This window comes from Agelaius phoeniceus, chromosome 6 (genome assembly GCF_051311805.1).
Source record: "Agelaius phoeniceus isolate bAgePho1 chromosome 6, bAgePho1.hap1, whole genome shotgun sequence".
Classification (NCBI taxonomy): Eukaryota; Metazoa; Chordata; class Aves; order Passeriformes; family Icteridae; genus Agelaius; species Agelaius phoeniceus.
This window is the reverse complement of record NC_135270.1, coordinates 3,136,548-3,153,290: the sequence shown is the minus strand read 5'-3', so window position 1 is coordinate 3,153,290 and position 16,743 is coordinate 3,136,548. Positions and strand designations below refer to the sequence as shown.

The window sequence follows — 16,743 nt, the reverse complement described above, 5'->3', positions numbered from 1 at the left end:
TAAAGCACATCAGACCCTGGTACCAAGGCAGTTGTGCTTTTCTATCACATCAGCCTGAAGAAATAACCCAAAGAGATTTTTTGAGTAACCACAGTGAGCTGAAGTTACTCAGCTGGGGACTCTCCATCCCTGCCATGGGAGGAAGGGACTCTCCCCCATCAGCTGCATCCAAAGAAAGTAATGATGCAACAATGGCAAGCCTGTCCCATGAAAACTCACTGCAAACAACCCACTGCAACCTCTCTCTTACTGCACCAGGCTTCTTCTCCTAGGCCAGCACCAGGAAACTGGTTGTTCTGAAAAGCTAAAAAGGACAGTTTCTGTAGCACACCCTTCATGTAGATTCACACAAGATAGTGATGGAAAAAAAGTAAAACATGTTTACAGAATTAGGGAACAGGGTTTTAGCACTATGTAATATATCATATGAGTAAGTCATTCTGGTATTTTTCCTCTCTAGTCTAAATCCAAAACAGATGTTGCCAACACAATGAAGAATAAAATACATTAAACCAGTAAAACTATGCTAAAGTACCTGCTTTTCAACAAAGGGCACTCCAGACAAGCCTGGCAAGTTCCAAACTCCAATGTGGCTAAAGGATTGAAATACAAAACAAACCATGGAGACACTGAGAGCCCTTCATGACAAATGAGCATCAGACAGTGGAAACAGCAACTCTTCCTGCCCTTTAGTAAAGCCCTATCACTCAATCTGAGAATCTCATTCCTAAGTGAATTAAAGCCTTGTCTCTAATATGCCTTTTGAGTACAGACTGAGAAGGTTTTGACAAAGTTCTATTGACCCATCAGACTACTTTTATTGATGCACAATCTTTTCTGGACATTAGTCAGAGATCTAGCAAGTCATATAAAATATTTTTCAACTGTCAGCTCAATACTGCTGGTACACTTACAAATAAGAATTAGGATGTGATTACTGCAGGAGAACAAAGTTGTGACAACAAAAATAAATTGAGGAGAAAGAAAAAAACCTGGCTTCCAGAGAAAACAAGCCAATCAAGCTACATCTTGGATCAAAGAGCCAAGAGCTCCAGGCAGACAGACCTAGCTAAGGTGGATGCAAATGTTCATACACTTGGTAACAAGAGGTGACAGAAACACCCAACCTGCTGCCCTGAGAAAAGGCTCCAGGGAACTAATTTTTGGGGTCAAGTTCAGGTTGAAAAGTTACAAGCAAAGAAAGTGTTCCCTGCTGCCTTCTCCTGTGTTAAGGGAAACAGGATTTGTACCTTTTGTAAATTACTAGCTAAATAACTATTTTCTTCTTTACAGTATCAGTGGTTTCCCTGTCTGAAACAACCTGAAACACTGACTTTGAATAGCTAATCCAGAGTATTAATAATAATTATGACACATCACAAAGATCACCTTAATCAGAGCTCCAGGGATTACAGAGAACAAGAGCTCTACAGTGACCCATTAATTTCTTCATGTTATGTTCCAAAATGGATAGTTGTCCTTCAATATTGAACACTGAAATATTTGTTGAGCCAGAAGAAACCAAAAATAGAAAAATATTATTGCTCAAGTTCCTGAGGATATGCTCCTGTGAACAGCTCTGGAATTCCTCAAAATTTTGTCAGTTAAAACTGGGCAGTGGAGGCACCCCAAAACTGAAACACACACTCTGGTGAGTTGTGTCAAGAGACAACTCCTGCCCTGTTTAGCTGAACAGAAATTATATTTTTTAAGTTAAATACATTGAGGGGAGAGCTTGAATGACATTTTGAAAACCAACTGTAAGAGCACATATTGCAATTGAGAAATCTAATGAGTATCTTTCATTAATAACTTTCAAAATGTTTTTGAGCCAATTCAAATAACCAACCAGACACACACTTGTTTTGATGATTTCCTTCTGAAATTGGTTACAACTATACAATTAGTTTTTACCAACAGTGTGTTTAATCTCCATCTCTCCTATTTTAAACCTTTGGGAAAATAAGAAGTCTAGTACCAAACCCAGTAGTTACTGACCACCTGAAGCTACTCTACAAGCCAATTACAGCTGAGGAAATCCAAAAAAGCAAAAAAGCACTGAATTAATATACTCCACTTTGATGCACATAGCCATGGCTTACCGTTTAAAAATAAAAAACTGAAAACGTTTAAAGCTGCTGTTCAACAAAGTTATCTGCAAATTTCCAGGGAACAAGATCCATCTCAACTCCATGCCAAAGCCTCCCAGTAACATCCAGCCCTCTTTTCCTCTCCCTGATTTCACATGCAAGATTTTGTTTGATAGATTGCATGTGTTGCCCTGCCAGTAACACCACCCTGAATGGTACTCAATTTATCTAAATTAGACATTATTTTCATGAAGTAAGTTCAGTTTTATTTCTGAATAAAACTGTTTTTCAGTTTTATTTATATACACCCTATAGGAGGTAATAAATTCACCAGCTGTTCTTGAGAAACTGATTGCTTTGTATGGTCCTCCATAGTTTGTGCATATTCATATATGCTCATTCAAACACAAGGCTATGCTTAAAATTTTTATTATATTGGCAGTGTTCTGAGATCTTTCTGCTTTTGAGCTGTTTTGTCATCTTTTGCCTGGCCCAAGGCAAAGGGATCTCAAGGCAGCTACACAGATCCCTACAGACTCCTCCCAAAGAGCACACCCAGCCTTCCTAAACCCACCAGGTGGTTCTGCAGAATGACACAAGAAATGACACTTGGAATGACACTTGGAGGCACTGGAGAGGCTTCACAGAAAGGAATGGAGCTGGGCCAGGGTCTGGAGCACAAATCTGATCAGGAGGAGCTGAGGGGGCTGGGGGGGTTTAGTCTGGAAAAAAGGAAGCTCAGAGGGGACATTCTCACTCTGTACAACTCCCTAAAAACAGGCCTTGAGAAAATGGCACCAAGGGAGTTTAGATTGGATATTAGGAAAATATCCTCACCAAAAGGGCTGTTGTCAGGACCCAGGACATTCCTCTGGCTGCCCTGGGTGATTCCAGACCCTGGCAAAGAGCTCAGAGACCTTGGCACAGAGTCACAGACACCTGTGCCTTTGATTTTAGCCCATGGAAACAATTCCCAACTTTGTGTGAGGAGTTATGAGCCACAGGAATTTGAATAGAATGATAGTGAATTTGTCCCAGGGTGGAAAAGTAGAATTTTGGAGTTTTTAGAATGGGGGTTCAAGAGACAAGATGGAGGAATCTGGGCATGTCCTGTCCTTCTTCTCCTTCTTCTTGTCCCCCATCTTCTGCTGTGATGGTGGCACTTCTGGATTGATTTAGAGTAGAGACAGACTGTCTAACATAGGTGATGGGTATTGGAAAATTATTGTAAATAAAGCACAGGTAGTTTGTAGTATGAAAAGCCAACACCACCCCAAAGGAGGGCAGTGTGCCACAGCCCAACCTGCTGGACAGATCTCAGCAGGTCAGAGAAGGAATGGAATAGATAAGAGAAAATAAACAACCTTGAAAAGCAGAACCCAGGAATCCTGACTTCTTCTTTGGTTGCAGGGCTGGGAGAAAAGAGACTTTCTAACACCTTGGGGCAGAAACCCGAGAGGCTGTCAGGCATTGGAACAGACAGTCCAGGGAAGTGGTGGGGTCACCATCCTGGAGTGATTTAAGTCATGTCAATGTGGCACCTGGGGACAGGGTTTAGAGCTGGACTTAGAAGTGCTGGGTTAGAGGTTGGACTCAATGATCTTGAAGGTCTTTTGCAATTAAAGAATTCTATGTATGCCTCCAGAAAAGTATCAAAGGGCACAGAGACACAACACAGTTCTAATTATTTGTCCTCTCAGCATTTTGCAAAAAGCTTGATTAAAACCATTAGAATTTCTGCTTTTCCATAAAGCAGTGGGAGTCACAGAATATTCTGGGTTGCAAGGGACACACAAGGATCATTGAGCTCATGGCCCATGTGGGATTAATGCCTCAACCTTGGCATTATGAGCACTGTTCCTGACCAACTGAGCCAATGGTTCAGTCTTCCTTGAAAGAGCTCTGCAAAACTAAAATCTCTGACAGCATCACACGGGTCTGTTTCAACACACTCCAAAAACCCCTAAACCAAAACAACCACCACCACTCTCAAGCTGTATTAGTGAAAGCCCTGCACCACTTCAGAAACTGATGTGCTGCTAAAAACTGACACAAACCAAAGTTGAAATATTTGATAACAAAAGACTAGCTATAATATTGTGGCTTTGTTTACTATCTTCTTTTAAGGAATTTATACCTTCTTTCTTTTTGTAACTTGTTGATGTTTATGTTGAAATGCACAATTATGCATCTTTTATGTTTAAGTGCATTTCAGAGAAATACTTCTGTAAAAAGTGAAATTCAAAAATATTTTCCTTTCATTAACTTTTGAACAGTATCTCAAATTACAGCAGCTATAATAATCACAAGCATCTATTACATATGCAATACTACAAAAAAAGAAATTTCCAATGTCTACCACTTGAAGTAAGATTCAGTCCTCCCTTCTTGTTGTGTAATTTATCACATGCAGCAAAATATAAGGGAAAAAAATCACATACTGGAAGCAATCACAGACACATGCATATTAAAATGAAATATAGGGCTGGCCAGACTTTCATTAAACATCTTTTTTACAAGTCAAACTAAACATCTTTTTTACAAGTCAAACTAAAGAAAAATAACTTCTCCATAAATTCTAAATGATGCTTTGCAACTACTGCCTTGGATTCTTTTTCCTCTTGTTTTTTATTTTTTTTAAGTCTAATGGTAGCTGTTTTTTCTCCTACTGCAATTTCTCTCATCTTTTTGTGACACCTTTGACAGCTCATTTACAACTTCACTTACAACTAATCAGTAAGAATTTAAACCTTCTTTGGAAAAATCTTTCAAGTGCCAGTCTCCTGAATACCATGAAAGAGGAAAACATAAAAAAATGACTTTAAACTGGTAATAAATAATTACAACTCCAGCCTGACAAGGACAGTAAATATTAGAAAACACGACCAAAATATTATTCTTCCTGTTCTCAAATAACTTGCCAGGAGAAAAGGCAAGCTATGAGGACAAAAACTCCAAAACAAAGCCAAGGTATTCACCCAGGGAACTAAGGTGGCCAAATTAGGAATGAAGGAAACATTAAGGATTTGATATACATTAATAGATATACATTACTGAGGCTGCAGAGCAACATCCTACAAAGGTCAACAGAGAGTTCACTCAGTTAGGAATAAAATATTCCTGAAATTAAAATAGCAGCCACAAACTCCTACTTGATTTTGTCAACCCCACATTTTGATGAAGAGTTCATGTAGCTTAAGGTCTTCATTCATTACTGAGGGTTTCTAAGGTGTCCATGCAAACATACGAAATACCTGTAATTTAGGCAGGTCCTCCCAGTAAGATTCACTTGTCTGCAAACTGTTTTTCTTCCCTCCCAGATAAATGACTTCAAGACTATTTTTCTCCCCATTTATTCATGTAACATGTACCAAATATAATAAAACCAGAAAAAGCTTTAACATACAGTAAGAGAGTATGCATTATTTACAATCTTCCACTCAGAGCCTTTAGCTGAAATGCAAAGAAAAATCTAAATTTTAATTCAAATACATCTGAATACTAAGGCTTTTTTTCCTAAAGAAAATGGCTGGCTGTACATGCAGCATTTTAACAGGACAAAACAAATGAGACTGTTCCTTTCCTTATGAGAACTCAAAGGCAGCCTTACCAATTCACTTAGGAACAAGGAAATTAAAAATTATCATCATCATCACTATCACCTACAGTGAGTAATTTATCATTCTTGCTCTTCACCAGTATCATGTTCCAACAGTGAGTGGCTACAACAAATACAATTAGACAGCTGGCCACAGAAGTGGGAGATAATGTGCTTTTGATGGAGTTTATCCAAGCATGGAGATGGAATGTTTGTCATCCATGCAGCAGAGCTGCTGCGTTTTTATCACAGGGAAAAGAAACCTCTGGCAATTAAAACCCAGCAATTTTGTGGTTTAAAGATTAATAATCTGGATGTCACTGCAGAGCAGGCTACAGAAAAGTAAACAGATGAGAAGGATAAAACCTGCTTTGTAACATGGTAGGGCAGCATTTCCTTTACCCAGAAATCAGGCACTCAAGGTGGATTTTACTGTGGTACCCAAACCAGATTTCCAACTTCTAGCTTAATAAATTTAGTTTCTCACCTAAGGTTGGAACCAAAGATTCATATGGTAATACTTCTAGTTGGCTCCCAAGCGGAAAACCTGATATTAAGAAATGAAACTGCCAGAGACTTAAGAAAATTTTAACAAGCAAAGATTTTTTTTCCTTAGAATAATTTTCTCTAGTCAACTCAACTTCTTTTTTCCTCCTGAAGGTGGTTTTAGTACATCAGTCACGTCCTCTAGTTCATTATCCTTCTTTCACCCCCTTCCTCCCTCCCTCCCACTTTTTATACACATACCCTGCTCTTTGACAAAATCTCCTGGGAGCAATGAAGAGATAGTGCCATTTTCCTCTCAGGGGATATTGTTATTCAGCTAGGAAAGATCAACCTTGATGGGCTCCCAGGGGAAATGCTTGCAAACAAAAGAGAAAGTTTGTCAATTGATTTCTGCACTGAGGGTAATCACCATTATATTTTATCTCAAAAGCTCACACAGTGATCAACTTAGAATACAATTAATGGAGTATTTTTCTAGCAGCATCTACTAACTGATATTAGCCAGATGTCTCATTAAAATCAACAGTGACAAACTCTAGCTCTTTATTAGGAAAATGCACTTCTGCAGGGTAATTGATGGGGTTTTTTCTGCTATTATCTTTGTAGGACCAAAATCAAGTCAACTTGCAATGAAAATACTTTGGAACAATTTAATATAATGATTCCATGCAACCATTTCACACTTTGAAAACCTTCAATCTTTGAAAGCTAAGATAATCATATATAAAATTAATGCTACAAAAAGCTTCTTTGTGGCAAAGCATGCAAGGAATGAAGAAAAAAATTAACAGAAGCAATATATTCTCAGAAAAAAGCATTAACTACTTCACCACCCTGTCTCAAAACTTCTAAAAGACTAACCAGCACATAAAAGATCATACTTAAAATGTTTCTTTTTGCTCAATAATTTTTTATTTCTTATGTGTATTAGATTTTTTTGGGGAAGGCTTATTTAATTTCTTGAACATCTGGAAGGAAAAAACTATTTAGAGCCTCAATAATTTTTTAAGGCTATGGCTCATTATATTACAGAAGCATCTGAAATACACTCAAGATGCACCTACAGTAAGACATGAGATTCATCTCTTATGAGCATGACCTAATACTCTGCTAGGGGGTTTTTTGGTCACATAGAAGTATGAGAGTAGTTTCAAACAGGTGGAAGGACAAACAAATCAGATGTGTCAATGTTATGCTCTTAGTTTTGTGAACTGCACAGCTTTTCTGTTTTACACAAGCTCACCACGATGGCTGGGCATTCATGTCCTTAGTACCTTTAATCCAAACCCAGAAAACAGTCAGCTGAGGAAAAACTGAGCACAGATTTTAGAGGAATTTAACATTGTTTTACATGGGCAGATAGTGATAGGGCAAGGGGGAACGGTTTTAAACTAAAAGAGGAGAGATTTAGAGTTGGCATTAGGAGAAACTCTTACTGTGAAGATAGTGAGGCCCAGGCACAGGTTCCCCAGGGAAGCTGGGGATGCCCCAGCCCTGCAAGTTCAAGGCCAGGCTGGGTGGTGCTTGGAGCCACCTGATCCAAGGGTGGGACCCCTTGGGCATGGCAGGAGGGTGGAACCAGGGGATCTTTAGGATCCCTTCCAAGCCAAAGCATTCTAAGGTTTTGCCACAGAACCACGAAGGGCAGCCTCTCCTGCCTGAGGATCCTGGGGGTGTTCCAAGCCATGACTACAGCAAGTGTGGTGATGAGTTGCTAAAACACTACAATTATGGTTCTGACTCCTGTCAGCCTTTCCAGCATCCTGTCCTGTTAGCAAAGACAGACAAACAGCTGATGGGAGGAAGCAGCAGACCCTGATAAGGCTGTTACTCCTAGAGATGCCAGCTGAGAGTTTAGCTGTTCAACTATTATGTTGCACACTCCAACCAGAAGAGCCCACAGCCCTTTCCTCTAACTACTTGCTAAATTACTCCCCATCAGTGCAAAGCTTCTGCAAAACCAAGTTCAGCAAGAGCAGCTGTGCACTCCATGCTGCTGACACACCAGTGCAGCAATGCCTGCCTCACACTGCTCTGCAGGCACACAGTGCATGGCAGGGAGCATGGAAACCCACCCACACAGCCAGGGACACTGCAAACCCCCAGCTGCTCTGCAAGGGGATCCCCAGAACAAACAACAGAACCCTACAGAACAGGTACCCTCAATAACATGTGCCCCTACTTTTTTTTGGTCATCTTTTAATGACAAAAAATGTCTTAGAAGATGCCTTAGAAGATGCCTTAAAAGATGCCTTAAAAGACGCCTTAAAAGACGCCTTAAAAGACGCCTTAAAAGGATGTCTAAAAGGATGTCTTAGAAGATGTCTAAAAAGATGTCTTAGAAGACGTCTTAAAGATGCCTAAAAAGATGTCTAATACAGACTTCCATTTAATAAACCCAAAAATGTTACTGTGTATTCACCTAATTTGGTGATAACTGGCAAGTAAATATGAAGTTATTTGTTCACAGCTACTAATTAAAAATGATAATGATTTGCCTAGTTTCTAAGGACAGATTATTCAACAGAGACAGCCCTAGTTCTGATGGTAACACTGCTCTGCTATCAGCAATGTTGATGGCAACAGCAGGAATAAGACAACCAAATCTGCTTCCACACTTCCATGGCTGAGGAAAAGCTGCTTTGAAATGAAATACAAGCATAGAAAGATGGATTTCCACTATTTTTGTGGAGTATTTTTTTGTAAATAAAGCAAAAGTATTTTAGTATGCTCATATTTTAAAAAAACCCTGAAAAATTCTAAGAGAGAAGTACCAAACTCTAGAATTTTGGGAAATGAAGGCAACTTTTGCTTTTTATGCAGAAAATTAAAAGCCAGTAGAACAACAAAACATATGCAAACAAGAAAAACATCAAATATTATTTTTAAAGGACAAATTGCAATCTTAAAGCATCTCCTCAAAAATTTCGACATAAATAATGGACTTTTATTGTTCATTTACTGCAAGGTTAGGCAGCCTGATATGATGGATGAACTGTCAACCTTCAACTAAACTTCTACAATCCATCATAGAAACTGGAATTTTCACTCCAAGTGTCAATAAACCTAAATGATGAAGTGCAAAATACTTTACAGCATTCTGATCATTTTTTAGAACCTGCATTTGCTGCAAAATTTCAGAAACACTGCTCTTGCCTCACTTCCCTCCCCTTCTTCTTGGAAGTCATAAAATGCAGGGATACATCTTGATTTATATGCCAATGATGCTACAGAATCACAGAACAGAAATTAAGTTTTTGTAAGAGCTTAGTGCTGGGGAAAACAATGTTTATAAAATAAGCTATTTTACTTTACCCAAACAGCAGAAAGATGACCACAATTTTGTAAAGATTCCTGTTTAATCAGTTATTCAAATATGGCCAAATTAAGAAAATTAAACCAGGGCTGCAGTGGAGCTTGATCTCAAATCTAACCTGACTCTGCCCTGAGGCAACTAGATTTATCCTAGGATACCTTGAAACAGAAGGGGTTCCACTTGTATGCACAGTAAAATATACAGAGTTTCATTTAATAAACCCAAAAATGTTACTGTGTATTCACCTAATTTGGTGATAACTGACAAGTAAATATGAAATATTTGTACACACCTACTAATTAAAAATGATCATGATTTAAACTACATATGTGGGAATATTTCACTTTTTGACACCAACAAACTCTGATGCAGACTGCTACTCTGCAAAAACGTTGGGAAATGCAGCAGCATGACCTAACATCCAAACCAGGAATTCCATTGCCTGATGCAGGCACCCAAGATTTTGTCACCACCCTAAGCAGTTTATATCATACAGAAACATATTCTTTGTTTCCATGTCACAGGAAGCCTGCAGCTCTTCTTTGTATACTCATGCAAAATCCCAATAAACCAGCTGTAGCAGAATTATCTCAATATATTAGAAGTAAGCTAAAAATTAACCCTTTACATTTGATTTTGTGATGTGACTTAAGCATGAAACTCCTAGAAGTTTCACAATACTCCAGAGGGCAAAAATTTCAGTTTCTATTACTGATTTCAGAGTGTAATGCTCTTTTGTCAAATTTGATGATGGAATTTTAATAAATTATTAGAAAGCATTTAGAATTTGTATTGCATATACAAGAAAATTGCTGAAAAATTAGGCTATCCTGTCTTTGCTTATAATGTAATGTTTGAAAGCTCAATGCATTACTTAGGCAAGCTAAGTAGTGCACCAGAATTTCTTGTATTTCAGAAGATGGGCTAGAGAACAAAACAGAAAGATCCCAATGCTCCTCACCCTTCCCTTTCCTCACCTACCTGCATTGCCCCATAACACCATTACTGCAGCTTTACATCCATCTCTCTTTACAGAAAGAGCTCATCTGACACCTCTGTACTGCAGAAATGAATGTTTCAAGGCAAGGACTGATGATAGATGAAGGATAATTAATGGATTGTCTCTTAGTCCAATGCAATACCAGCCATGGATGAAGAAACTGAAATTGTCTTACCGTACACTGTGTGCTCATTGTAATGCTCAGGGTGAAATCTGAAGAGAATTCCAGGTCTGGAGTGGATGCAGTATTGCAGTCAATATGCTGTCAGAAAGGATAATAAAATTCTGTCAGTAAAGGTGAGGAATGGCAATTAAGATCTCCCTTTAGACTAAGGTTGTTCAGTTGTTCTCATTATGAGACAACTTTTATAAGGCAATACTATTTCAGCTTCCCAAAAAACGGGAAGAGACTAAAAAAACTACCTAATCCCATGTGACAAAACACCTGAAACTCCTCTTCCTCACAAATCCATATAAACAAGACACTTTGAGCAGCAGTGGTATGGAACTACACATAGTAGCTCATTCTGTTCAGCAAGCTGCTTCTTGAAGGCAGCTGGCCCTTGTTGAGAGTAAGCAGCTTTCACAGGCATCTCGACCTGTAGTCACAATGGTAAACTACAAACTGCTGTGGGTCAAAACCAGGGGGTTTTCATTTGCCAGACTGCCTTTGTATCCATCTCAGAAGAACTGAGCTTGAAAAAGCCCTTTGGAGAATCCCCTTTGCAGTCCTTTCACTGGACTCACTCCAGGACAGCCATCTCACTCCTGCCCTGGGTGGGGAGCCTGAGACTGGACAGGGCACTCCAGAATTCATCTCCCTGGGCTACAGCCAACTCCCTGGGGTGCAAGAGAAGATCAATCTCTCCTGAGCTGCTGGTGATCAGTCTTCTTCCTAATGGAGCCTAGGAGGCTCTGCCTCTGCCACAAGGGTGTGTTTTACTGGCTCATGGTCAGCTTGGAGTCAACCAGAACCCCCCAAATTCCTCTCTGCAAAGCTCCCTTCCAGCCAGGAGGTGCCCAGCCTCTGTGGGTACATGGGGTTCTTCTTCCCTCCTCTCTGCAGGATTTCTGCATCCAGCTCTGGGGTCATCAGCACAAGAGGGACATGGAGCTGTTGGAGTGAGTCCAGAGGTAATGCAGCATGAGAGAATTGGGATTGGCCAGCCTGGAAAAGAGAAGGCTTTGGGGTGACCTAACTGTGGCCTCCAGTCTGCAAGAAAGATGGAGAGAGACTTTTTCAAAGAGCATGGAGTGACAGGGCAAGGGGGAATGGATCCAAAGTAAAAGACAGCAGGTTAGGTTTGATATGAGGAAGAAATTCTTTACTGTAGGGTGGAGAAGCCCTGGCACAGGCTGTCCAGGGGAGCTGTGGCTGCCCCATCCCTGGAATTGTTCAAGGCTGGATTGGAGGGAGGTTTGAGCAATCCTGGGGTAGTGGAAGGTGTCCCTGCCCACAGCAGGGAGCTGGAACTGGATGATCTTTAACCCAAAGCCTTCTATGAATTTTCATGCTGCCTTGTCTTTCTTTAGGGAATGTTTTGCACCTTGAAAACTTACATTATGAACTATATAGAACGAGCAGCACCTGATGTGAGCAAACACACCAAAGTACCTTCTGTAATAATCATAATGATGAATGGGAACATTTTTAAACTTCCCTACAAAATATAATCCATTTGTTCTGTGGGATAGCTATTGATTAAAACAATTTATCTATAATGCCACTGTTCCTCAACTCATTAATTTTACTGCTTTGTACTGTAACTCCAGCAAACAAGCACATGCATTGATTTTAAGTTATTTTAAAAACCATGAGGGCTAAATGAGAACAAATGACTATAAAGTCATTCAGCACAACAGTTATGCTACATGCTGCATAATGACAAAGTTTGATAAGCCCCTACATCTGAGCTGGACAGTGGCTGCTCGTGACAGCATGGATTAGAAAGGGATATGCATGCACTGTTACCAGTAGAGCATTGCCAAAGTAAATTTGGCTTTGGACAGAAGAAATCATAGAACAGAACAGTCTAAATATGAGGAAAGTACCTTACAAAAAGCTCCAAAGTCGGTAAAAAATGCAGTTCATACAAACCTCCAGTCTTAGCAGCAAGAACCTTACTGCACTTTTATCATTTATAAATGCCCAAGTTAGTGTGTGCCATGTGAATTTTAGCCCCTCCTCCTCCATAAACCAAGGAAAATTCTCATCTGCCTCCTAAGCATTAAGTAATATGCTTAATGACAGCATACCTTAATGACACTGGCTGTAGATATCAGTGTGTTTGGATCCAGCACCTCCACAACAGCTTCTGGAATGACAGCTTTCTTCATACAAGACATGTCAAAGCCATACACATCTTCCCAGAAAAGCAGCTTGTCCACATGTTTATTCATATCCCCAACAGCTACCAGACTGATGGTGCACAAGTCAGGATAAACTGTAACAACAGAAACAGAGTAGTGAAGTTTTATTTGCACACACAGAGGATTTTTTATTCCTTTGTCTAAAAGTGGTAACATCTCAAAAGAATAAAAAAAGAACTTTTTTTAGCTCTTGGACAAGACACTTCTTCTGCTACTTTACTTTCTAGAGTCCCATTTGTCTACAGAAGGGACTACACACAAAAATTTAATTTTCACACACTAGTCTGGTACTTCCTATTCATAACAAAATGTCTTTGTAGTTGAATCCCACTACCAGAAAATTAGTGGAAATTTGATGTCTGAAGAAAATAATTTGGAACAGCCTATTCTGGTTTCTATACAGAGACTAACCTAAAATATATTCCATAACAGTAGAAGGACACCCAAACAGAAATTCAGGCAAGGGCTTTGTAATACCAGGAAACCTCTGTGAAAAGACCTTATTTTCAGAAAAAAGCAAATCTTCTTACTCAAGAGTTTTATTCCTGTTTGCTATGAGCTCTGGCTGATTCTTACCTTACAACCTAAAAAATTATTTCTGTGTACTGGAAATAACCACTTTTCTGTCTGCATCTGAAGAGTTGGAAGTGACCCAACAGACAGAAGGGAGCCTCATGGATTCCCTCCCTCCCACTTTCAGGATAAAGCTATCATTTTGCATTATTTTCACATTTGTGCTTGTCCTTCTCCCAAGAACATCTTCAGAACACGTAACTATTTACAGCTTTTACAAATAGTAGTGGAAGACTGACATTTGCCTTTTTAACAGCTGCCAACAAAGTCAGTCAATCTCTTGGAAATCTCACCTGATGATTGGAAAACCCACAAAGAAGAGCTGCTATGTACATGGCTGTCTATAACCCTAACAAATAGTAAAAGAAGCTCAATTTATATTTAGCCAGGTTTCTTTTCAGAAAGAAATTCCCATGTTTTGTTCTTCAGAGTTTTAAAGCCTCTAAAGTCCTATACATTGAATTCTTGACCTGATTTCAGAAAGAAGTGTCAACTAAAACACGCTACTGAATTTAATTTTATTTTATATTAATACATGAAAGGAGCAGTGTTAATACAACGGAAGGCAAGTGTCTCTCTTCCCCCCAGAATCTGGTGAACTGTAAAATTAATTTTGTCTTCAGCTCTGCTTGAAATTACGGTTTATCAAAATGAATAAATCATTGGTAGGTCAGAAAAGCAGTATTTTCTACCTTGCAAAATACTGAAGACGGAGGTAGCAAATTGAAATTAGACCTTTCACACAGTGAGCACAGTTTTAGGCCAAAGGAAATATAAATAGTGATTGTAAAGAATAAGCTTCTCTAAAGAAGTTTTTTATTGTTCTATGAAGACATTAAAGTAAGTACACTGCCATTTTTCTCACTTGCTGACTATTTCAAGCAGAATAAATAAGTATGAGCAAGCTGAAATTGGAATGCAATTGGTAAACTATCATCACATCTACTTTGCAGCTGAGGAAACGGGAGCAGAAAGTGTCTCCAGGAACAGCCCACAACTCACTGAGCAGTACAAGACAGCTTGATAAGAATCCTAACAGGAAGAAGACAGTTGGACTGTCCTGTCCAAAACAAATCACTCGGTTCCAGCACAGCTGACAGCTGTCACACACCATCTGTGGTGCTGGGAGGAGCTGCAGGTAGTTTCTGGAGCCACCACTGAATGAAGACTGCTCCTGCAAGCCTTCCCACTGCTGTTTAACAGTGTCTATGTACAGCACTGCCCTTTGCCTCACAGCGTTCACACCTTCAGCAGCAACCGCTGATGGTCCAAAAATTAAAAGATAGTGTGATACAAACAACAGAAAGCAAGGGCTAAGAGCCTTGGAGGGATTATTTTTTAGAGGAATGGGTTTCATAGGATGCAATGGCACAGTGGGAAGAGAGATGAAAAGACTGGCAGTCCTTGGTTACAGAACACACAGGAGCATTGTAGTTCCACTGGAAATGAAAATTAAACCCACAACAATACATGATTAACCATTTTATAAACTTTCTTCCTCTGACTAGCCCTAATTTCTGGGATATTTGGTAAACCAAAGAGAAATTTAATCACCTCTATCAAGCGTAAAATATTTGAACTGGATCATAATCAGTTTTTATTAAATTTTTGTTCTTACAGCAAATCCTTAAATCAGCAGTGGAACTCATGATCGATTATACAATGTGCTTAAGAACAAGGGAAAATGTAAACACAAAATGCTCCAATTTAATCTGCATTTTCACTATTAATAGCAGCAAAAGTAGACAATGTCTATTCAGACTTCACAAAAAGAAATCTGTGTTCCACCAACAGGGCTCAGGCAGAAGACTACAGAGATTCATTAATTTACCCATGTCCTATACACTGTACTGTGATTTGACTGAAAATGTAAGCAATGCTATCTGAATCACCTAAACACTGTAGAGTTTTGTACATATTTAAAAGCACCTGCATAAAACTGCATTTGCCATTTCCCATCTCCCTTGATTTCCCTGGAAATCCTCTGCTCTTTCTGTAACACTTTCCCGTGCAATCCTGACAGACTTGTCATTTTTTTTTCCCATTAAGGCTATAATTCAGTAATTATTCCTTCTCACAGGTGAAATGAGGAAAATGCTGATTGGCCAGGAGCACGCAGCGCTCCCAGCTCTCCCAGATTCATGGCTTTGACCATCTGTGTCCTTCTCGACTCGGTGCCCACGAGCCATCCGTCACCAGGGCAGCTCCGGGGCTGGGGAGAGCAGGATGGGAACCCTCAGCCCTCACAGTGCCTCACTAACTGCAGCATGCTGAGGGGAGACAGCCACCCTCCAGATACACAGCAATGCCATCATCATTTTGGTGTGAAGGAGCACTGTGGTTTGCATGTATTATGTTTTGAATGACAAAGGAAACCTTCCTTACCTTTGTCACCCCTCAACTCAAGTGTGTGAAAAAATCTCTACCTGAGCAACAGCTCTAAAGAACAAACAGATGGGCCCTGGGCAGCAAAAATGTTATGTTCCCAAACAAAGCTATTCTATACTGTACACATCACCCTAGACAGTTTGGCACAATCCACTCCAGCATGCCAATAGGCTGAGCTGAAGTAATGATGATGAACACCATTACTTCATGAACACATATCTGGAAATTTGGATTCTATTCCCGGCTCAGCCACTGAAAGATGTGGTCAAATTGCAGCTGCTGCTATTGCTTTTTTCAGCTTTCAAACATTCTCTGTAATAATGATCTTGGGCTCAATAGTACCAAGTGGCTTTAGACAAAATTAAGCAGATTCAGGAGTTTCTCTGGTAAGGCTTCACCTCAGAGTGAACTCTTAGTTCTGGCTCATCTGGATTTGGATGTGCAATTCAGCTGTGCTGCAGGAGAGTCTGTGCTGCTGAGCAGCCTTCTCATGGGCCCAGGGCACAGCCTGTCACCTGCTGGACAAGCTGGCAGAGGATCAGCAACTGCAAGCACCTTAAAGAAACTGTTGACAGAACTGAAAATCCCATCAGTGCCCGTACAACACTCTGTGCCTTGTCATGAATGAAAAAAGGGCCCAGGACCACTGTCAGACCCCAAAGGATGAGTGTACTGCAGAACCAGGACACCCCATCTCTCAAAGGAATCTCTTGGAGCTACAAACCAAGAGCAAACCCACCCACAATACAGTTTAAATAGAGGTCAGAAATTTCTGGCCCTTTTCAGAAGGCTTTGGAAGTAGTAGCTAAAGATAAAATGTTTCCTTATGATTTTAGGGAATGTCCCTGGATTTAATTGTATTGCAGTGTAAAATTATCAGCACATATCTACACAGAGTACA

The 16,743-nt window shown here is 39.8% G+C and overlaps 1 protein-coding gene across 2 annotated transcripts in view; it reads right to left on the bottom strand.

Moving 5' to 3' along the window:
* PRMT3 (protein arginine methyltransferase 3) overlaps positions 1-16,743 on the bottom strand; it is a 56,638-nt gene that overhangs the window by 11,287 nt on the left and 28,608 nt on the right. Inside the window, exons 11-13 of one of the 2 annotated variants that reach the window (XR_013182642.1) lie at positions 12,768-12,955; positions 10,687-10,773; positions 6,436-6,550 (exon numbers count right to left, since the gene is read on the bottom strand). Coding sequence is in view for 1 of the 2 variants with exons in the window: in XM_054634758.2 (XP_054490733.2) it covers positions 10,687-10,773; positions 12,768-12,955 (275 nt within the window). In the remaining variant the exon portion in view is untranslated. The remainder of the gene's footprint in view (positions 1-6,435; positions 6,551-10,686; positions 10,774-12,767; positions 12,956-16,743) is intronic. The other variant, XM_054634758.2, reaches the window with a different exon arrangement.